Below are 23,532 nucleotides of genomic sequence, written 5' to 3' on the forward strand. Positions count from 1 at the left end.
GGACACTAAAAATCATCATTAGATAACACAAATAGTGCAATCATGATGGTCACAGCTGAAGTGTGGTTTGCAGGATACAACTTTATTATAGTTCAATCAGCACCTGCATCTTCTGTATATTTAAACACACAAACACACTGACAACAAAAGTACAATAACACAGTAATACTCTCAGATAATAAAACCATTGTAATCAGTCAACAGTTGGAGTGGCAGTGGTACCCAAGTTAGTTACCACACCAGCAACACACAAACACAAACACACACACACACCCTGCCTTTTCAGCCACTGCGTGCAGAGCCAAAACACTGGCGGCTTCTTCCAAAGAATCTGTTGCCTTAAGTAGTGCCGCTTCGCCCCATATCGCCCCCTGTACTGTTCATCATGCAGCCACTTCAAACAGCAGTCCAGGTCCAGTTCTATGGGTGTGAGGGTGATAGGGACGGGGGGGCTGCAGCAGAGTCTCAGGTGTGGGGGTTGTGGGGTGAGGGGGCTACTCTGTTTGTGGTCGGAGGACAAGGGCTTGATGTTAAAGCTGTCCTTAGCCAAATATTTATAATCACATTCACCACACCCTTAATCCTAAACTCAAACATTAAGGGGATGACAAAATATCAATGGTTAGGGGAAACTTCTATCTACTCTGGGGGCATGGATGAAGGCAAAGTTCAGTCACAGGCAGCCCTGGGGTTTGGGTCTGAGGCTGGGTGGGTGCACTGCAGTGTGGTGAGGTCCGACCCCTTGCTTCTGCCCTCTCTGCCCCAGCAAGGAGCTCCATGAGTGGGCCCTTTGTCCCAGGCCGACGGGCCAGCGAGTGAGCATAGTGAGCGGGCCTCTTCAATGGCGGCTGTTTGTTTACACCGGCCAGCCCCGTCAGCTCCCATTAGCGCCTGGCCCAACGACAACCTGTGATGTGCTAATCGCAGCCGGGAGAGAGAGAGAAAGGGAGAGAGAGAGACAGAAAGAAAGAAGAGATGCCGATCGGCTCCCTGAGCCTCGCCAGGCTGGGGATAAAGGCCCTGAGCCCAGGCCGTGCGTGCGCACACAAACACACACAGTGTTCGGCATGGGGAAGAGGGGGGGAGACCCGCTCCTTTCATGTGTGGCCAAGGGCCGAAGTGATGTGAGCCCACGTCAGCAGAGCGGCAGCACAGCTCCCAGAGCTAACTACGCATCACAGATATGTGAGAGACCTGTCGCCAGAGAGAGAGAGAGAGAGAGAGAGAGAGAGAGAGGGAGACCTTATAAAATCCATAAATGTATCATTCTTGTGCAATATATATCTACAGGCTACATTGAGGTTTTTCTTTAATTATTTGAGGTCATCTGGTATTAGTATGTTATAATCAGCTGCACACCCGCAAAATAGCCTCCACGCCAATCGCCAAATGCCTTTGGGGACGAGCAAAAGGGAAACGTCCGAGTTTAATTCAATAAGAGAATATCTGCAAAATGGTGAGTTGAAAGTAAAGAGAAGGGTATGTTTGGGAAAGTCTTGGTGATGTGGTAAAAGAGGATGATAGCAGTGTTATGTGTGATGATTGTGAAGCGCAGTCACAAGATGGGGACTTCCTATAGGCCTACGGAACGTCAAGGGAACAATAGTCTACTGTTCAGATGGGTTAAATGGAAACTGACTGGACACTGACTGTAGGCCTGTAACCTCTCACATAGCCTTAATATTAACTCCTGCAGAATTAACCATTTCTTGCAACAAAATCTTGACTGGGGAACAGGAGTGGAGAAATATGGTTACTTTCTTTCAGCATCTTGAGAGAATGCGAATGCGCAGTTGCCACCTCTACAGATGATATCTATCTTTATCTGCATCATAAAATAGCATTTCAACCACATAAAATATGCACCCAACTCGAACTGAAATCTCATCAGAAACATGTTGGGTTGTTTTCACAGATTTCTATTTCCCCACAACAGCTCAAACTGATGTCATTTGGACATTTTGCTCTGCGAAAGAAGCAGAGACTTTAGATTCTATAAATTATTCTGGTGACCAAGGGTTTATTTAGTCTTCTAGGGCAACATATAATTGCAGAAGAGAAGCTGCATGTATCTAATTATAACAAATAGCCTACCAAAATGTAGTATATTAAAAACACAAACATTCAACATTCAAATCAGGCAAAATAAATCCTGCACCCCCTGTCAAAACATCGTTCTGCCGTCTCTGAATGTAGCCTACAGCGCATTTCCTATATTAGCGGGTTAGGGGCGGGTGCGGGCCTCAGATGTTCACCTTATCATATAGTCGGGCGGTTGCGGATGGGTTATTAGCAATTGCGGACGGGTGCGGGGAACACATAACTGACCCACACCGCTAACAGACAGTGATTAAATACTGCCATTCAACACAGTTGAAAAGTGTTTGTGCACTATGGTACACTAAATTGGTTTAGGAAGTGTGTTTGTTGCAAAGTATAGGTCTTGTACACATAGCCCAACACTCACTCACCTCTTGAATGGCTCTCCCCAGTCTTTCCTGACTCTTCACCACTCTCCTGAAACACAAGTACAACACACCATCATATTATTCCATAAAATTAAATTAAAAATGAACACAATCACAAGGGCATAGGGGCTAGGAGAAGGTACAGTGCCTTGCGAAAGTATTCGGCCCCCTTGAACTTTGCGACCTTTTGCCACATTTCAGGCTTCAAACATAAAGATATAAAACTGTATTTTTTTGTGAAGAATCAACAACAACTGGGACACAATCATGAAGTGGAACGACATTTATTGGATATTTCAAACTTTTTTAACAAATCAAAAACTGAAAAATTGGGCGTGCAAAATTATTCAGCCCCCTTAAGTTAATACTTTGTAGCGCCACCTTTTACTGCGATTACAGCTGTAAGTCTCTATCAGTTTTGCACATCGAGAGACTGACATTTTTTCACATTCCTCCTTGCAAAACAGCTCGAGCTCAGTGAGGTTGGATGGAGAGTATTTGTGAACAGCAGTTTTCAGTTCTTTCCACAGCTTCTCGATTGGATTCAGGTCTGGACTTTGACTTGGCCATTCAACACCTGAATATGTTTATTTTTGAACCATTCCATTGTAGATTTTGCTTTATGTTTTGGATCATTGTCTTGTTGGAAGACAAATCTCTGTCCCAGTCTCAGGTCTTTTGCAGACTCCATCAGGTTTTCTTCCAGAATGGTCCTGTATTTGGCTCCATCCATCTTCCCATCAATTTTAACCATCTTCCCTTGTCCCTGCTGAAGAAAAGCAGGCCCAAACCATGATGCTGCCACCACCATGTTTGACAGTGGGGATGGTGTGTTCAGCTGTGTTGCTTTTACGCCAAACATAACGTTTTGCATTGTTGCCAAAAAGTTCAATTTTGGTTTCATCTGACCAGAGCACCTTCTTCCACATGTTTGGTGTGTCTCCCAGGTGGCTTCTGGCAAACTTTAAACAACACTTTTTATGGATATCTTTAAGAAATGGCTTTCTTCTTGCCACTCTTCCATAAAGGCCAGATTTGTGCAATATACGACTGATTGTTGTCCTATGGACAGAGTCTCCCACCTCAGCTGTAGATCTCTGCAGTTCATCCAGAGTGATCATGGGCCTCTTGGCTGCATCTCTGATCAGTCTTCTCCTTGTATGAGCTGAAAGTTTAGAGGGACGGCCAGGTCTTGGTAGATTTGCAGTGGTCTGATACTCCTTCCATTTCAATATTATCGCTTGCACAGTGCTCCTTGGGATGTTTAAAGCTTGGGAAATATTTTTGTATCCAAATCCGGCTTTAAACTTCTTCACAACAGTATCTCGGACCTGCCTGGTGTGTTCCTTGTTCTTCATGATGCTCTCTGCGCTTTTAACGGACCTCTGAGACTATCACAGTGCAGGTGCATTTATACGGAGACTTGATTACACACAGGTGGATTGTATTTATCCTCATTAGTCATTTAGGCCAACATTCGATCATTCAGAGATCCTCACTGAACTTCTGGAGAGAGTTTGCTGCACTGAAAGTAAAGGGGCTGAATAATTTTGCACGCCCAATTTTTCAGTTTTTGATTTGTTAAAAAAGTTTGAAATATCCAATAAATGTCGTTCCACTTCATGATTGTGTCCCACTTGTTGTTGATTCTTCACAAAAAAATACAGTTTTATATCTTTATGTTTGAAGCCTGAAATGTGGCAAAAGGTCGCAAAGTTCAAGGGGGCCGGATACTTTCGCAAGGCACTGTATTAAGGGGGTAGGGAGTGGAATAGAACCAGGTCTACCTGTGTATTTTGCGAGCCACAGTGAGTGTGAACTGGCCTGGGGAGTCAGGCTGGTAGGTGGAGGGCACTATGACATAGGCCCCTGGAGGAAGGCAGCAGGCCAGACTGACAGCCTGGGTGTAGCAGTGAGGAATGCAGCTGGCCACCGGTTCCTCCTCCCTGGGTACTGTCGACTCGGCCTGCTCCTGTCCCTCTGGAGTCTGGATACACAGAGGTTCACATGTAACTTGTCACAACAGAATCATCTTCATATAGACAGATTTTAAAGGAGGATTAAAACAACATATCAACAGGCTAAACCATAGATTCTACATTAAGGACATATTTTAGATAGTCTAACCACATACTGTTAATAAACCAGGGTCATATTTTATTAGGAACAAGCAGAAGAAAATGGACTAAGACAAAGAGGGACTACTTGGACTTCAATAATAAACTCATTTAGTGTTTTTCATTGCAAAACGTTTTGCTAGAGTATTCCCTAATGAATACAACTCAGCTCACCTTGTACAGGTGAAAGCCGATGGCCTGGAGGTCAGTGTCAGGGCAGTTCTGGTGGAGGGTGACCCTAACATTGACCCCTGTTGACCCCGCTATGTTGTCACCCATGGTGACCGGGAACCTTGGGTTCTGCCAGTGAGACAGGAAGTTCCTGCTCCCCCCGGCCGATGACCCTGTGACCCATGCGCCCCGTAAGTAGTTTGTCTCCCACTCCCCCTCTGTTACCAATGGCAAAGAGGGCCCCGGGGTCTTCACAGCACTGCAGGAGGATGGGGGAACATATAGATCCAGTTTCCTAGACTTGTAAGACAACATGATCTACAAAACAAATGGAATGATATATAAACCACTTTTGATGTATGAAAAGCAAAACTTCTGATACATTTTGATTCAGTATTTGGTCCTGGCTCCCTATTCGACCCATCTCTTTATGGTCACAGTCTTCTGCTAAATGAAGTGTACATGTTAGTCCCACTGACCTGAGTGAGGTGGGGGAAGAGGAGAAGACCCTGAGCAGGAAGCTCCCCTCACCCCCCTGGAGGAAGGTACTGGGGATGAGCAGGTGGCAGCCAGGGTCCAGGTGTGTGTGTAGTACCACCTCACGCTCGTAGGCGTGGCAGTGTGTGGAGGCACAGGGAGGGCTGTTCAGAGTCCCAGACAGGTTCAAACACTTCTTCTCTACCTGGGGATTGACAGACAGACAGATGTACGTATTGCACACACACACACACACACACAGGGAGATAAATATGAAATAATTAAAAGCCACACACACACATTCTTATTTTAACATCTATCAGCTACAAGGTTACAGTGCAGTACCAACCTTCCACATGTGCAAAGCGATGGCCTGGTAGTGCTGGTGTTGTGTGGTGCTGCTGCCCTCTTCTGGTGACTGTGTGTAGTGGTGTCCTGTGTTCCTGCTATACCTTCTGTGTTGTAGCAGAGACACCAGCACCTCTCCCCTCTCAAACACCCGAAGCCAGAACTGAGGGTTGCTGCCAAAGCTACTGTTGTTACGGCAACCACCTGCTGAGTGACCTTTGACCCAGCGATCGCTGGTTTGGTGGCTATGAGTCAGCAGCTTTCCTATTGGACAGATTGTGTGATTCACAGCCCCTTTCACAACAACACTGGCTTTGCTTTTATGAAGGGATAGTTCACCCCCAAACCAAATATCGTCAGACGTTCTCATACATTCAAAACTATTCAACTTTGTCTCATGCTTGTATAATGAGGAAGTATTGAGTGAGTATACCAGAATAGATGCTCTGCAGGTGTCCCTCCTCATTGATAGGATACCCCACTGTGACATCATCAAACTGCAACAGGAATTCAGTCTCGTCCACCCAGAACTCTGCCTCCTGGGCCCGGCCCAGCAAGTTCAGAGTACAGGCCGGGTCCAGAGAGTTCCAGCCTTCTCCACTGCCAGGTGAGAGTGGCCAGTTTATTACTGAGACAGGGGTTCTTAAGAAAATAATTATAGATGGATTCAGGCTCAAAATGACACAAAAGAACACACACACGCGCGAGCCCTGCACGGGCATGAATTTTAAGCCCTACCCATGCCCGCAGTGTTCATGCCCTGGGCCTTAAATTCTGACAAATTTAAGGCCCAGCCCTGCCCAAATGTAATTATATGTAGTGAGTTTTTTCAGACCCTTCCAGTGACTTTAAATCGTTAAAGGATTCTAGCTACACATTTCCCACTAAATTCTGCTGCAAACGAGAGTGGGAGAAGCTGTCTGTGCAACAGAAGTCACAGAAATGGCGAACACACAGGCAGAAAAGCAGAAGGGGGGGGGGGGGGTCTAGTGGGAGAGGGGGGAACCTTACCCCTGGGACCGCAGCTGTGCGGGCTCGGGTAGTACAGCTCTAACACAAACACCCTACCTCTCTCTCCATGCTCCCTCCCAGCAGCGTCTGCCCCAGGGGTTTCTGATCCTGATTAGACGTACTCCTCCCCGTTCCACCGTCCTCACGTCCACCCACTCCATCACACTCAGGGCATGGAACTGCCCCAACTCACTGGCACCTAGGGTATAAGGGGGCAGTTGGGGTAAATATAGCCCTAAACAATATTTTAGCTACTTGCCTATTAGCAGACTTGGGGGTGTGCCAGTCCCTTACTTTGAAAGGTCAGTCACAAGATTTCAATAGAAGGCTTTCAGTAAGATTCTTAGAAAACTGCATTCCTTCTCCATTGGAGAACAATGGTCTGCACAGCCCAGAGCTATTTTTGTGTTTAAAATGTGAAAACAGCAGAATATTCCCAGACCAGTCATTTTTCCTCCTTACCTCCGGGGGCGCTGTGTACAGAGCAGCTGACTGAACAGCCCTCTCTGACCGCATGCAGCAGGTCCAGATCCAGCCTCCTCCTCCTGACCCAGTCACTGTCAGATGACCCCCGACCCTGGTCCTCCTCTGTCCCACAATCCCCCAGGCTCCAGCGCTCCGCCAGCCCCCCTGTCAGGTCTACCAGGGCCTCAGAGACCTGCCCCGCCCATAGGCGCTCATATGACCCCTGCAGCCTGGGGGAGGAGTAGGGACAGGAGACAACATGGGTGTATCAGAGAATGTCACAAAACCTAACTGAGTATTGTATGGTATGTAATGGTATGTGATTGGAACAGTATAGAATATTTGGAGACCCAATATTAATGACTAGATGCAGAAACGCTGTTAGTAATTTTTTTGAGGTCAATTTCAACCTTCCACCTGTCACTCACTTGGCGTAGGCCTTCTCCAGCAGAGCAACCCAAAAAGCAGTGGGGGATTGGCAGCGCGAGAAGCAGAGCTTTCCGTTGAGGCAGGGCAGCCGGTCATCAACGGTTACCTCTGTCCAGCAGCCATGCTGCCAGAGACGGAAGAGGAAGGAGCCCCGGTACCCCCTCTCCCCCCACTGGGGCTGGGCAGGGGGCACCACCTGGGGGACAGAAAGGGTACAGAGCACTGTGTTTATCACAGTATTTTGGTGGTATTGATAAAAGTCACCAAGTACTTAACGGACTAGGTCAGTGGCAGAAGCATGGCGTATTTGCTGTAAGACTTGAATTTGTGGTATGCAATAACATATGTGACTCGTTTCAGGAAACTACTTCACAGGAACACCATTTTTCTTTTACATTTTTGATCAAAATGTGTTTTTTGGCAGAAATGCCTTCTGAAACGTGAACTTTCATGGGTCTTAATAACAAACTTGTATGCAATCTGTAAATACAAAAAAAATGTTATGTTACAAGCCTAGTTGGTTTAGCCATGGAAAGAGACAGGAACCTTCCCGCTAGCCATGATTGACTGAGATAATGAGTGGGCTGGACATGCCAAGAGATGCGTTGGATTTGGTCTGCCATGTAGCATGCTTCTGTCTACAACATGAGCTGGTCAGTATGTGTAGGTAATCCTTTCTAATGCGGCTTTTTATAAAGATGCTCTCAACTTTCTGGAGGACCGAGTTTGGATTGGTCTGCCATGTAGCATGCTTCTGTTTATAATATGAGCTGGTCAATATGTGTAGGTAATCCTTTCTAATGCAGCTTTTTTGGAAGATATAACGTAGTAGAACTGCATAAGTGTTGCTCTCCACTTTCTAGGGGACATAGTTTTGAAAGCATTGCAATTAGAGTGTGATAGCTAAGGAGATGGAGAAAATTCTGGCGTTTGATTGCAAATAAGCAGACGGAGTCAAAAAGAGAACACAGAAGGCTCCGGATTACATCTTCAAGCTAAGGGCAATCATGGCATCCGTGACAGAGAGGGAGAATTGTCCATCCATGTATGGGTATGAGAGTCTAGCTAGCTACATTTTCAGATATTACACGTTTCAAATTGTCAGAAAGTCGTTTTCATTTCAAGTTAAAGTGTACTGTTAGCTAGCTAGCTAATGTTACAGTGCCTTGCGAAAGTATTCGGCCCCCTTGAACTTTGCGACCTTTTGCCACATTTCAGGCTTCAAACATAAAGATATAAAACTGTATTTTTTTGTGAAGAATCAACAACAAGTGGGACACAATCATGAAGTGGAACAACATTTATTGGATATTTCAAACTTTTTTAACAAATCAAAAACTGAAAAATTGGGCGTGCAAAATTATTCAGCCCCCTTAAGTTAATACTTTGTAGCGCCACCTTTTGCTGCGATTACAGCTGTAAGTCGCTTGGGGTATGTCTCTATCAGTTTTGCACATCGAGAGACTAACAATTTTTCCCATTCCTCCTTGCAAAACAGCTCGAGCTCAGTGAGGTTGGATGGAGAGCATTTGTGAACAGCAGTTTTCAGTTCTTTCCACAGATTCTCGATTGGATTCAGGTCTGGACTTTGACTTGGCCATTCTAACACCTGGATATGTTTATTTTTGAACCATTCCATTGTAGATTTTGCTTTATGTTTTGGATCATTGTCTTGTTGGAAGACAAATCTCCGTCCCAGTCTCAGGTCTTTTGCAGACTCCATCAGGTTTTCTTCCAGAATGGTCCTGTATTTGGCTCCATCCATCTTCCCTGTCCCTGCTGAAGAAAAGCAGGCCCAAACCATGATGCTGCCACCACCATGTTTGACAGTGGGGATGGTGTGTTCAGCTGTGTTGCTTTTACGCCAAACATAACGTTTTGCATTGTTGCCAAAATGTTCAATTTTGGTTTCATCTGACCAGAGCACCTTCTTCCACATGTTTGGTGTGTCTCCCAGGTGGCTTGTGGCAAACTTTAAACAACACTTTTCATGGATATCTTTAAGAAATGGCTTTCTTCTTGCCACTCTTCCATAAAGGCCAGATTTGTGCAATATACGACTGATTGTTGTCCTTTGGACAGAGTCTCCCACCTCAGCTGTAGATCTCTGCAGTTCATCCAGAGTGATTATGGGCCTCTTGGCTGCATCTCTGATCAGTCTTCTCCTTGTATGAGCTGAAAGTTTAGAGGGACGGCCAGGTCTTGGTAGATTTGCAGTGGTCTGATACTCCTTCCATTTCAATATTATCGCTTGCACAGTGCTCCTTGGGATGTTTAAAGCTTGGGAAATATTTTTGTATCCAAATCCGGCTTTAAACTTCTTCACAACAGTATCTCGGACCTGCCTGGTGTGTTCCTTGTTCTTCATGATGCTCTCTGCGCTTTTAAAGGAACCTCTGAGACTATCACAGTGCAGGTGCATTTATACGGAGACTTGATTACACACAGGTGGATTGTATTTATCATCATTAGTCATTTAGGTCAACATTGGATCATTCAGAGATGCTCACTGAACTTCTGGAGAGAGTTTGCTGCACTGAAAGTAGGGGCTGAATAATTTTGCACGCCCAATTTTTCAGTTTTTGATTTGTTAAAAAAGTTTGAAATATCCAATAAATGTCGTTCCACTTCATGATTGTGTCCCACTTGTTGTTGATTCTTCACATAAAAATACAGTTTTATATCTTTATGTTTGAAGCCTGAAATGTGGCAAAAGGTCGCAAAGTTCAAGGGGGCCGAATACTTTCGCAAGGCACTGTAGCTGGCTGCCTAGTTAGCTAACTTACGTGTATGGTCTGTGTAGTAATGTTATTTGTATCTCAAAGCCATTTGCATTGCTAGATATAGCCTAATGTTAGCTAGCTAACATTGAACCTGGTTAGCTACCTGAAGATTCATGCAAAGAAGTAACCTTATGACTTGGGATTATGGTTAATTGTTTAGCTAGCTAGCTACATGTCTAAACAAAAGACTCCGCTATGCAAGTAACTATTCCAATAGAATTTGTATGACGTCACTGCAACAACCGTCGATAGACGTAGCTGGAAAATTTGCTCTGGCTATCTAGTCCGATATCAGAGTACCCTCGTCTGAGTGTGCCAGAGCGCAGAATAACTGACGAATTTACGAACGCTCAACACCCGTTGAATATGGCCGGTGTCAGTAAACGTTGGCAAAAAAAGCGTAATTAAATTGTTGCCAGCAGCACAGTTGCAGTCATCAACACTCTGGATAACATAAAAACAGCCTAACCAGCTCTGCTAGGGTGAGTAAAATGGTCAGAGTGAGCTGTTCTCTCATTTGTGTCTGGAAGTAGCTAGCAAGCTAGCCAATGTTAGCCAGTTAGCTTGGGTGCTTGACTGCTGTTGTTAGGACAGAACGTTCGGGTCAACCCTACTTTTTGGCCAGAAAGTCCAGCGTACACTTTGAGAGCGAAACACTCTGAATTTACGAGCGAATCTTACAACGCTCTGAGATTACGAACGCCAGAGAACACTCTGGCACCACTCCAGATAAAATGTACGAACACACCCGTAGTATAAACCAGCCTTTAGTATTGACATCTTTGGTTGTTTAGTACATAGCCTCACATGTGGGGCTAAAGCTCAAAAGGGTGTGAACGATGCTGTCCAGTAGGTACCAAAACATTCAAGGGCCATTTTCTCAAACGTGTTTGTTAAAAACCATTTCAAATGTTGCTACATAAGACGGAATCGAGCTGATCGGTCACATATACGTTACAAATTTGTGGAGCTTTACCTTGTTCATCAAATGCTGGTACTTCAGTAAGATTGTGCAGGCACAGAGGAACCAGCAGTCTCCCAGGAGGCCTTGCTTTGCATGGCCGTCATTGGTGTTGTCAGGGAAGAGTGCAGGAGACGGGCAGATCTCCTGTAAGGACAGAGAGAGAAATATGTCACCATTAACAGACACACAGAATCATTGTGAGCAGATTGGACATGCTTGTTTCCATTATGTGATCAAGTGTTCACACGGTGTTGAGGAAAAAATAACATGAATGGAAGGAACACAGAATATAAATCGCATATACAGTGCATTCGGGAAAGTATTCAGAACCCTTTTTACTAACGACAAAGTGAAAAAACTTTTTTTAGAAATTATAGCAAATTTACAAATAAAAAACAGAAATACCTTATTTACATAAGTATTCTGCCCCTATGCTATGAGACTGAAAATTGAGCTCAGGTGCATCCTGCTTCCATTGACCATCCTTGAGATGTTTCTACAACTTTATTGGAGTCCACCTGCGGTAAATTCAATTGATTGGACATGTTTTGGAAAGGCACACACCTGTCTATATAAAGGTCCCACAGTTGACAGTGCATGTCAGAGCAAAAACCAAGTCATGAGGTCAAAATAATTGTTCGTAGAGCTCCGAGACAGGATTGTGTTGAGGCACAGATCTGGGGAAGTGTACTAAAAAATGTCTGTAGCATTGAATGTCCCAAAGAACACAGTGGCCTCAATCATTCTTAAATAGAAGAAGTTTGGAAGCACCAAGACTCTTCCTAGAGCTGGCCACCCAGCCAAACTGAGCAATCAGGGGAGAATGGCCTTGGTCAGGGAGGTGACCAAGAATGTGATGGTCCCTCTGACACAGCTCTAGAGAGCTCTCGTCCTCTGTGGAGATGGGAGAAACTTCCAGAAGGACAACAATCTCTGCAGCACTCCATCAATCTGGCCTTTATGTTACAGTGGCCAGACGGAAGCCCCTCCTCAGTAAAAGGCACATGACAGCATGCTTGGAGTTTGCCAAAAGGCACCTAAAGACTCTCAGACCAAGAGAAACAAGATTCTCTGGTCTGATGAAACCAAGATTGAACGCTTTGGCATGAATGCCAAGTGTCAGGTCTGGAGGAAACCTGGCACCATCCCTACGGTGAAGCATGGTGGTGGCAGCATCATGCTGTGGGGATGTTTTTCAGCGGCAGGGACTGGGAGACTAGTCAGGATGGAGACAAAGATGAACGGAGCAAAGTACAGAGAGATCCTTGCTCCAGAGCACTCAGGAACTCAGACTGGGGGCGAAGGTTCGCCTTCGAACAGGACAACGACCCTAAGCACACAGCCAAGACAACGCAGGAATGGCTTCGGGACAAGTCTCTGAATGTCCTTGAGTGGCACAGCCAGAGTCTAGAATTGAACCCGATCGAACATCTCTGGAGAGACCTGAAAATAGCTGTGCAGCAGCCAACCTGACAGAGCAGGAGAGGATCTGCAGAAAAGAATGGGAGAAACTCCCCAAATACAGGTGTGCCAAGCTTGTTGTGTCATACCCAAGAAGAGTTGATGCTGTAATCCTTGCCAAAGGCGCTTCAACAAAGAACTGAGTAAAGTGTCAGAATACTTATGTAAATGTCATTCAATTTTTTATTTTTTATAAATCAGTAAATTATGGGGTATTGTGTATATATAAACTATTTAATCATTTTCAGAATAATGCTGTAAAGTAGCAAAATAAATGTTAAAGTCAAAGGGTCTGAATACTTTCAGAAGGCACTGTATATTTTGACATGCCGAAGGCCAATTCTGATTGGATAAGTTGTAGGCCCGGGTCTCACCTGTGGCCGGAGCCATGTGATGTCATCCTGGAACCTGGCGATAGGGGTGGAGTAGTCTGAGAACAGGGAGTCCTCACAGATGAAGGCAGGGTCCTCAAACAGACCCTTGAATTCTACAGCTAAAACAGTGATGGAGGAGCATGTTATCAACACTAGAAGGGATATTCAATTCTATTTTATAAAATGTAATTTCCTGCAACATATACAGTTGAAGTCGGAAGTTTACATACACTTAGGTTTGAGCCATTAAAAGTCATTTTTCAACCACTCCACAAATTTCTTGTTAACAAACTATAGTTTTGGCAAGTCGGTTAGGACATCTACTTCGTGCATGACACAAGTAATTTTTCCAACAATTGTTTACAGACAGATTATTTCACTGTATCACAATTCCAGTGGGTCAGAAGTTTACAAACACTAAATTGACTGTGCCTTTAAACGGCATGGAAAATTCCAGAAAATTATGTCATGGCTTCTGACATCATTTGAGTCAATTGGAAGTGTACCTGTGGATGTATTTCAAGGCCTACCATCAAACTCAGTGCCTCTTTGCTTGACATCATGGGAAAATCAACAGAAATCAGCCAAGACCTCAGAAGAAAAGTCTGGTTCATCCTTGGGAGCAATTTCCAAACGCCAGAAGGTACCATGTTCATCTGTACAAACAGTAGTACGCAAGTATAAACACTATGGGACTATGTAGCCGTCATACTGCTCAGGAAGGAGATGCATTCCGTCTCCTCGAGATGAACGTACTTTGGTGCGAAAATTGCAAATCAATCCCAGAACACAAGGACCTTGTGAAGATGCTGGAGGAAACAGGTACAAAAGTATCTATATCCACAGTAAAACGAGTCCTATATTGACAACCTGAAAGGCCGCTCAGCAAGGAAGAAGTCACTGCTCCAAAACCGCCATAAAAAAGCCAGACTATGGATTGCAACTGCACATTGGGACAATGATTGTACTTTTTGGAGAAATGTCCTCTGGTCCAATGAAACAAAAATAGAACTGTTTGGCCATAATGACCACTGTTATGTTTGGAGGAAAAAGGGTGAGGCTTGCAAGCCGAAGAACCCCATCCCAACCGTGAAGCACGGGGGTGGCAGCATCATGTTGTGGGGGGTGCTATGCAGCAGGAGAGACTGGTGCACTTCACAAAATAGATGGCATCATGAGGATGGAAAATTATGTGGATATATTGAAGCAACATCAAGACTAGAGGTCAACCGATTATGAGTCTCCAATATTCCCAGGTAAGAAGTTTTAGGTTGTAGTTATTATAGGAATCTCTCTCTATACCATTTGTATTTCATATACCTTTGACTATTGGATGATCTTATAGGCACTAGTATTGCCAGTGTAACAGTATAGCTTCCGTCCCTCTCCTCGCTCCTACCTGGGCTCGAACCAGGAACACATCGACAACAGCCACCCTCGAAGCAGCTTTACCCATGCAGAGCAAGGGGAACAACTACTCCAAGTCTCAGAGCGAGTGACGTTTGAAACGCTATTAGCGCGCACCCCGCTAACTAGCTAGCCATTTCACACCACATCGTTACAACAGCCTAATCTCGGGAGTTGATAGGCTTGAAGTCATAAACAGCAGAGCTTCTGGCAAAACGCACGAAAGTGCTGTTTGAATGAATGCTTATGAGCCTGCTGGTGCCCATCATCGCTCAGTCAGACTGCTCTATCAAATCGTAGACTTAGTTATAACATGACGACACACAGAAAAACAAGCCTTAGGTCATTAATATGGTCGAATCCGGAAACTATCATCTCGAAAACAAAACATTTATTCTTTCAATGAAATATGGAACCGTTCCGTATTTTATCTAACGGGTGGCATCCATCAGTCTAAATATTCCTGTTACATTGCACAACCTTCAATGTTATGTCATAATTACATAAAATTCTGGCAAATTAATGCGCAATGAGCCAGGCTGCCCAAACTGCTGCATATACCCTGACTCTGCGTGCAATGAACGCAAGAGAAGTGACACAATTTCACCTGGTTAATTATTGCCTGCTAATCTGTATTTCTTTTAGCTAAATATGCAGGTTTAAAAATATATACTTATGTGTATTGATTTTAAGAAAGGCATTGATGTTTATGGTTAGGTCCACGTTGGAGCAACGACATTCCTTTTTCGCAAATGCGCACTGCATCGATTATATGCAACGCAGGACACGCTAGATAAACTAGTAATATCATCAACCATGTGTAGTTATAACTAGTGGTTATGATTGAATAAGTTTAATGCTAACTAGCAACTTACCTTGGCTTCTTACTGCATTCGCGTAACAAGCGGGCTCCTCGTGAGGCAGGTGGTTAGAGCGTTGGACTAGTTAACCGTAAGGTTGCAAGATTGAATCCCTGAACTGACAAGGTAAAAATCTGTCGTTCTGCCCCTGAACAAGGCAGTTAACTCACCGTTCGTAGGCCGTCATTGAAAATAAGAATGTGTTCTTAAAGTACTTGCCTAGTTAAATAAAGGATAAATAAAGGTGGGAAAAATAGAGAGAAAAATAAAATAAAACTTTTTTTTTTTTTTTTATCTGCAAAATCGACGTCCAAAATTACCGATTTCCGATCGTTCTGAAAACTTTAAAATCGCCCATTCTGATTAATCAGTCGACCTCTCATCAAGACATCATCACTCAGGAAGTTAAAGCTTGGTCGCAAATGGGTCTTTCAAATGGACAATGACCACAAGCATACTTCCAAAGTTGTGGCAAAATGGCTTAAGGACAACAAAGTCAAGGTATTGGAGTGACCATCACAAAGCCCTGACCTCAATCCTATAGAACATTTGTGGGCAGAAGTGAAAAAGTGTGTGAGAGCAAGGAGGCCTACAATCCTGACTCAGTTACACCAGCTCTGTCAGGAGGAATTGTCCAAAATTCACCCAACTTATTGTGGGAAGCTTGTGGAAGGCTACCCAAAACATTTGACCCAAGTTAAACCATTTGAAGGCTATGCTACCAAATACGAATTGAGTGTATGTAAGCTTCTGACCCACTGGGAATGTGATGAAATAAATAAAAGCTGAAATACAGTGCCTTGCGAAAGTATTCGGCCCCCTTGAACTTTGCGACCTTTTGCCACATTTCAGGCTTCAAACATAAAGATATAAAACTGTATTTTTTTTGTGAAGAATCAACAACAAGTGGGACACAATCATGAAGTGGAACGACATTTATTGGATATTTCAAACTTTTTTAACAAATCAAAAACTGAAAAATTGGGCGTGCAAAATTATTCAGCCCCTTTACTTTCAGTGCAGCAAACTCTCTCCAGAAGTTCAGTGAGGATCTCTGAATGATCCAATGTTGACCTAAATGACTTATGATGATAAATACAATCCACCTGTGTGTAATCAAGTCTCCGTATAAATGCACCTGCACTGTGATAGTCTCAGAGGTCCGTTAAAAGCGCAGAGAGCATCATGAAGAACAAGGAACACACCAGGCAGGTCCGAGATACTGTTGTGAAGAAGTTTAAAGCCGGATTTGGATGCAAAAAGATTTCCCAAGCTTTAAACATCCCAAGGAGCACTGTGCAAGCGATAACATTGAAATGGAAGGAGTATCAGACCACTGCAAATCTACCAAGACCTGGCCGTCCCTCTAAACTTTCAGCTCATACAAGGAGAAGACTGATCAGAGATGCAGCCAAGAGGCCCATGATCACTCTGGATGAACTGCAGAGATCTACAGCTGAGGTGGGAGACTCTGTCCATAGGACAACAATCAGTCGTATATTGCACAAATCTGGCCTTTATGGAAGAGTGGCAAGAAGAAAGACATTTCTTAAAGATATCCATAAAAAGTGTTGTTTAAAGTTTGCCACAAGCCACCTGGGAGACACACCAAACATGTGGAAGAAGGTGCTCTGGTCAGATGAAACCAAAATTGAACTTTTTGGCAACAATGCAAAACGTTATGTTTGGCATAAAAGCAACACAGCTGAACACACCATCCCCACTGTCAAACATGGTGGTGGCAGCATCATGGTTTGGGCCTGCTTTTCTTCAGCAGGGACAGGGAAGATGGTTAAAATTGATGGGAAGATGGATGGAGCCAAATACAGGACCATTCTGGAAGAAAACCTGATGGAGTCTGCAAAAGACCTGAGACTGGGACGGAGATTTGTCTTCCAACAAGACAATGATCCAAAACATAAAGCAAAATTTACAATGGAATGGTTCAAAAATAAACATATCCAGGTGTTAGAATGGCCAAGTCAAAGTCCAGACCTGAATCCAATCGAGAATCTGTGGAAAGAACTGAAAACTGCTGTTCACAAATGCTCTCCATCCAACCTCACTGAGCTCGAGCTGTTTTGCAAGGAGGAATGGGAAAAAATGTCAGTCTCTCGATGTGAAAAACTGATAGAGACATACCCCAAGCGACTTACAGCTGTAATCGCAGCAAAAGGTGGCGCTACAAAGTATTAACTTAAGGGGGCTGAATAATTTTGCACGCCCAATTTTTCAGTTTTTGATTTGTTAAAAAAGTTTGAAATATCCAATAAATGTCGTTCCACTTCATGATTGTGTCCCACTTGTTGTTGATTCTTCACAAAAAAATACAGTTTTATATCTTTATGTTTGAAGCCTGAAATGTGGCAAAAGGTCGCAAAGTTCAAGGGGGCCGAATACTTTCGCAAGGCACTGTAAATCACTCTCCACTATTATTCTGACATTTCACATTCTTAAAATAAAGTGGTGATCTTAACTGACCTAAGACAGGAATTTCTTACCAGGATTAAATGTCAGGAATTGTGAAAAACTGAGCTTAAACGTATTTGGCTAAGGTGTATGTAAACTTCCGACTTCAACTGTAATTGATCGTTCAACATAACAGTAAAGCGAAATAAATTCATAGGCTAATAACAGCAGTACACAGGTATAGGGGCAACGTAATGTCAAGTTACCAACAGTTGTTTACTAAAAAGAGACTGTCACCCTCAAACTTACCCCGCTCATCTTCCTCCATCGCCTCCCTGTCTTGTCTGTGAATCACCCACGATGCACTACTTCTCCTCTACTCCACAACCAAGGAGCTGGGTTTTTCATGACCCCACCATTCTTGAAGATACAGCATTATGTTTTCTTCAAAATAATCAGAACAGACTGTAATGACAAGATAAATTGGTAGCCAGCATTTTCATATCAAAACAAACAGCCAGATGAACAGATGAGCTTTGATGCAAATATAGACTACAGTTGTGGCAAAAAGTTTTGAGAATGACACAAATATTAATTTTCACAAAGTCTGCTGCCTCAGTTTGTATGATGGCAATTTGCATATACTCCAGAATGTTATGAAGAGTGATCAGATGAATTGCAATTAATTGCCAAGTCCCTCTTTGCTATGCAAATGAACTGAATCCTAAAAAAAAAACATTTCCACTGCATTTCAGCCCTGCCACAAAAGGACCAGCTAACATCATGCCAGTGATTCTTTCGTTAACACAGGTGTGAGTGTTGAAGAGGACAAGGCATTTTTTTTTATATACCTTTATTTAACTAGGCAAGTCAGTTAAGACCAAATTCTTATTTTCAATGACGGCCTAGTGGGTTAACTGCCTTGTTCAGGGGCAGAACAACAGATTTGTACCTTGTCAGCTCAGGGGTTTGAACTTGCAACCGCTACTAGTCCAACACTCTAACCACTAGGCTACCCTGCCGCATGATCACTCTGTCATGCTGATTGAGTTCGAATAACAGACTGGAAGCTTCAAAAGGAGGGTGGTGCTTGGAATCATTGTTCTTCCTCTGTCAACCATGGTTACCTGCAAGGAAACATGCGCCGTCATCATTGCCTTGCACAAAAAGGGCTTCACAGGCAAGGATATTGCTGCCAGTAAGATTGCACCTAAACCAACCATTTATCGGATCGTCAAGAACTTCAAGGAGAGCGGTTCAATTGTTGTGAAGAAGGCTTCAGGGCGCCCAAGAAAGTCCAGCAAGCGCCAGCAAGCGCCAGGCCCGTCTCCTAAAGTTGATTCAGCTGCAGGATCGGGGCACCACCAGTACAGAGCTTGCTCAGGAATGGCAGCAGGCAGGTGTGAGTGCATCTGCACGCACAATGAGGCGAAGACTTTTGGAGGATGGCCTGGTGTCAAGAAGGGCAGCAAAGAATCCACTTCTCTCCAGGAAAAACATCAGGGGCAGACTGATATTCTGCAAAAAGGTACAGGGATTGGACTGTTGAGGACTGGGGTAAAGTCATTTTCTCTGATTAATCCCCTTTCCGGTTGTTTGGACATCTGGAAAAAAGCTTGTCCGGGGAAGACAAGGTGAACGCTACCATCAGTCCTGTGTCATGCCAACAGTAAAGCATCCTGAGACCATTCATGTGTGGGGTTGCTTCTCAGCCAAGGGAGTGGGCTCACTCACAATTTTTCCTAAGAACACAGCCATGAATAAAGAATGGTACCAACACATCCTCAGAGAGAAACTTCTCCCAACCATCCAGGAACAGTTTGGTGATGGACAATGCCTTTTCCAGCATGATGGAGCACCTTGCCATAAGGCAAAATTGATAACTAAGTGTCTCGGGGAACAAAACATCAATATTTTGGGTCCATGGCCAGGAAACTACCCAGACCTTAATCCCATATAGAACTTGTGGTCAATCCTCAAGGCCCGGGTGGACAAACAAAAACCCACAAATTCTGACAAACTCCAAGCATTGATTATGCAAGAATCGGCTGCCATCAGTCAGGATGTGGCCCAAAAGTTAATTGAAAGCATGCCAGGGCGGATTGCAGAGGTCTTGAAAAAGAAGGGTCAACACTGCAAATATGGACTCTTTGCATCAACTTCATGTAATTGTCAATAAAAGCCTTTGACACTTATGAAATGCTTGTAATTATACTTCAGTATTCAATAGTAACATCTGACAAAAATATCTAAAGACACTGAGGCAGCAGTGTGAGCAAGACAAAGAAGCTGATTGTGGTCTACAGGAAAGAGAGGGCCGAACAGGCCCCCATTAACAACAACAGGGCTGTAGTGGAGCGGGTCGAGAGTTTCAAGTTCCTTGGTGTCCACATCACCAACAAACTATCTTGGTCCAAACATACCAAGATAGTCGTGAAGAGGGCACGACAAAAACCTTTTCCCTCTCAGGAGATTTGGATCCGTATTCGGTATTGTGTGTAGATTACTGAGGATTTTATTTAATTAAAACCATTTTAGAATAAGGCTGTAACATAACAAAATGTGGGGGAAAAAAATCAATGGGTCTGAATACTTTGCGAAGGCACTGTATATGGCCAATATACTGCGGCTAAGGGCTGTGTCCAGACACTCCGGTGTTGCGCCGTTCATAAGAACAGCCTTAGCCGTTATATATTGGCCATATACCACACCCCCTCTGGCCTTATTGCTTAAATAACCTAGACTACACTTTTACATGTAGACTAATTATTTACGTATATTTATGCACAATATATGTAAATATTTTGTTGGCCATTTTAGAGGCAATTGTATGTGAATTTCTGGCTCAGTTGACAGTTGCATGCATTTCTTTTATTAGTAGGCTCTTCTTATTAGTCGTTTAAATCCCTATGAATGAATTACCTATATGTTCTAAAGTAGACCCATGTTGGCATATCAAAAAACATCAACACGCATTTGAATTTGGGAAGTTCATGTTCAGTTTGGGACAATTTAAATTGCACTTCAGGACAATTCTGGGACAGTGATGAAAAAAGTTAGTATTGAGCCCTGTATGTAGCAAGCTAGCTAGCTAACATTGGCTAGAAAGTTGAAGACAGAGGAGAGAGAGAGCAGCGTGCAGCAGTGCGGAGCACAGCGGCGGTGAGGACAGAGAGGAGCCAATTAACTTAATTACTGACTAAGTAGTCAGCGGTGACAGGTAGCTTAGTGGTTAGAGCGTTGGACTAGTAATCGCGAGGTTGCAAGATCGAATCCCCGAGCTGACAAGGTAAAAATCTGTCGTTCTGCCCCTGTTCCTAGGCCGTCATTGAAAGTAAGAATTTGTTTTTAACTGACTTGCGGTAAAGGTAAAATAAAAACGATAATAGTTGTGATTGATTAATAGTAGAATACAACTCTTGATGTGATGGATCTCCTTTCGCTCTTTTCTTTCCATTTAGCTCCAGAGGGATGGATAACTGGTACGTCAAGCTGCCTGCAGCCACACCTTAATTTAAAAAAATGTATTCAATAAAAGACAAATAGCAAAATGTTGGGGCTTTTCGGGTTTTCCCTTCTATAGTTCATATTAAATAATTTGGTGTAAACCAATAACAAAGGGAGATATGAAGAGAACAATTTAAAGTTAGAGCAATTTTACCAGTTGTATTTACATAGATTGTCATTATAGAGACACCTTTTGGAAACATGTGCCAACTCCACATGCTGCGTAAAAAATGTGGGTGCTAGTTTAAGCTTTGTGGGCGGGTTGAGTTGTCATTGCGTCATAAAGTATTGCTCGACTTGGCAACCCTGCTGCTACTCCAAAAATCACACGTAGATCAACGGAGTGGAGTTTGTCTCTGGAGAACAGTAGTAACACTGATAGAACAAAGAGACAGATATTTCGCCGGATGTATTAAATGTGAAGCATTCCGTTTGCGTTTCCACTCAATAACAAATACGGGGACGAGAGGAAGCCCAGTGGCCACACAGTTTTACATTACCAAAACTATAATGTGTAACAAGCAGGGTGGACTGCGATTTGTAGACTTTACCCCTTTCCAAAGTTTCAAAAAATGGCGTTGTTTAGGAGTGCAAGCACAGAGGGGGTAACCGGGGCACGTCACATGGGGCTATAAAGATGAAGCATCGTTCAGAAGGTTTTCTAACCACCGAATGTGGTAGTGAGGTGAAGTCCAGTCGAGGGTATTGGAAGAGGATAGAACTAGGTGAAACTGCCGGACATTCTGCAAATTTTCTCATCGATGAAACATCTTCTCAAAATAAATTCGGTTCACATAACTACAAATATATTACCAACACATTGCACTACGTTTTTAGACTTGGCACTTTGCCAAAGTGTAGTTATATTTTTAATTGCGTTGTTTAGGAGTGCAAGGTCGAATTAAGTGTGTGCACACACGCATTTCACAAGTGAGGCGTTCTCTAACGGATACATGCAAATCAATGATAGAATGCGCCAATAGTAGCTCACGCTTGGCTCTGCCCACCTCCTTGTTTGTTCTGCCCACTACTATGATTAATCTGCTCCCATGGGAAACGACAGGCTCTGGTCTATCTTGGGTTGGTTATAAACATCTTTGGTAGTAGGCTAGCTATAAAGGTAATCCCAAATAGAGAAGAAACACAATGCATATCAGACTAGTCATTAAAGAACCCTGGGTTACAGCCTCAGAGTGAGAGGTCTAGCTAGCTCCTTGCCAAAGTCGTGCATCGTTGACTGCAGTCAGCGTTTTTTAAATAATGTGGATGATGGCTAGCTGGCTAACGTTAGTTATTTAGCGTTAGCCAGCTAGCTAGCTAACGTTAGTAAACTAGGCATGTTAGCTAACTACGTTTTACATCGCTATTAGACAATGATAAAAACTACTTGAAACGCTGAAATCACATTTTTACCATAAGAGTGCATAAATACAATTGAGAAAACTCTGAAAAGAAACGTAGCAGGCAAATACCTGAATATAGTCCTGCCAAATCTCTCCCGGAAGGACAGTGACAGCAAGCGGCCCATTCATTATGCGAATCCTTCCAGTTTTTGGTATTATGGTCCCACCCCGTGGCTATACATTGCATTACACAAGGTTTATCTGGAATGGACAGGCATCACATCACATGACATAGCAACATTCGCTTGCTTGGATGGACGTTTGGATATAAGAAAACAGGTTGAGGTTAAGAGGGTTACTGCTGTAGGCTACTTCGAATAATATTTAGCCAACGTTTAGCAGACGCTCTTATCCAAACCGAATTACAGGAGCAATCACGGTTAAGTGCTTAATCATCTTGAGATCAATGCCCTCTTCTGTTTCTTAATATGTGTTTGCACACAATCCAGCTACTGCCCTACACAGGATATTTAATTCTGATTTGTATTCTGAATCTGATTTGGACTTGTCCTTTTGTTTTTGTGTTTTCACTGAAGGAACCTGTCTAAGTGCCCTAGACAAGACATGCTCAACAGAGACCAACGACTGCTTGCTCACACCAAAGGAAATTACTCTAACACCCTTTACCAGAGACCAGAACAAAGAAAACATGGGTCAATCAAAGAGTACAGAATAAAAGATAAAGGAAGAAAGGCAAATGATATCAGATGAACTCAATAATCAGATGAGCTCAAAATACTTTCCCGGTGTGGGCATAGACAAAGCTCTGCTGCAATTCTCAGGTCCTAGGTCCTTGGATAAGCTGCTCAAACACTACAAACAAAGAGAGATGGAACCGAATGAAAATGCTGCAGCATGAATACGTCCCTGGTTATCTC

The 23,532-nt window shown here is 43.5% G+C and overlaps 1 protein-coding gene across 10 annotated transcripts; it reads right to left on the reverse strand.

Moving 5' to 3' along the window:
* Positions 1-61: 61 nt before the first annotated feature.
* Positions 62-22,819, reverse strand: capn10 (calpain 10). Of its 10 annotated transcripts, none has more exons than XM_090225908.1 (16): positions 22,724-22,781; positions 22,259-22,363; positions 21,162-21,252; positions 18,054-18,188; positions 13,069-13,187; positions 11,246-11,377; positions 7,486-7,682; positions 7,055-7,287; positions 6,650-6,791; positions 6,015-6,181; positions 5,583-5,845; positions 5,236-5,438; positions 4,760-5,015; positions 4,256-4,455; positions 2,472-2,517; positions 62-1,194 (listed from the first exon to the last, which is right to left on the reverse strand). In XM_090225908.1, exons 4-16 carry the CDS (start codon positions 18,070-18,072, stop codon positions 1,165-1,167), a joined length of 2,007 nt encoding a protein of 668 aa, XP_090082034.1. In that variant the 5' UTR covers positions 18,073-18,188; positions 21,162-21,252; positions 22,259-22,363; positions 22,724-22,781; the 3' UTR covers positions 62-1,164. The 10 variants fall into 10 exon arrangements, 7 of the variants coding, with proteins under 7 accessions (XP_090082034.1, XP_090082035.1, XP_090082031.1 ...); XM_090225909.1 differs by having other exon boundaries at positions 21,159-21,252; XM_090225905.1 differs by lacking the exon at positions 22,259-22,363 and having other exon boundaries at positions 22,724-22,813.
* Between the last annotated feature and the right edge of the window lie 713 nt (positions 22,820-23,532).

The sequence above is a fragment of the Oncorhynchus mykiss genome, chromosome 28 (assembly GCF_057628025.1).
Source record: "Oncorhynchus mykiss isolate SJ-2025 chromosome 28, ASM5762802v1, whole genome shotgun sequence".
Classification (NCBI taxonomy): Eukaryota; Metazoa; Chordata; class Actinopteri; order Salmoniformes; family Salmonidae; genus Oncorhynchus; species Oncorhynchus mykiss.

Bases quoted from the DNA above. Each gene is read 5' to 3' on its own strand.
- capn10 (XM_036967132.2), bottom strand. The intron at 7,683-11,245 runs GTAAAGCTCCAC...TCTGTCCCCCAG, and splicing joins ACCAGCATTTGATGAACAAG to GTGGTGCCCCCTGCCCAGCC. The intron at 4,456-4,759 runs GTGAGCTGAGTT...CTGTGTATCCAG, and splicing joins TCGGCTTTCACCTGTACAAG to ACTCCAGAGGGACAGGAGCA.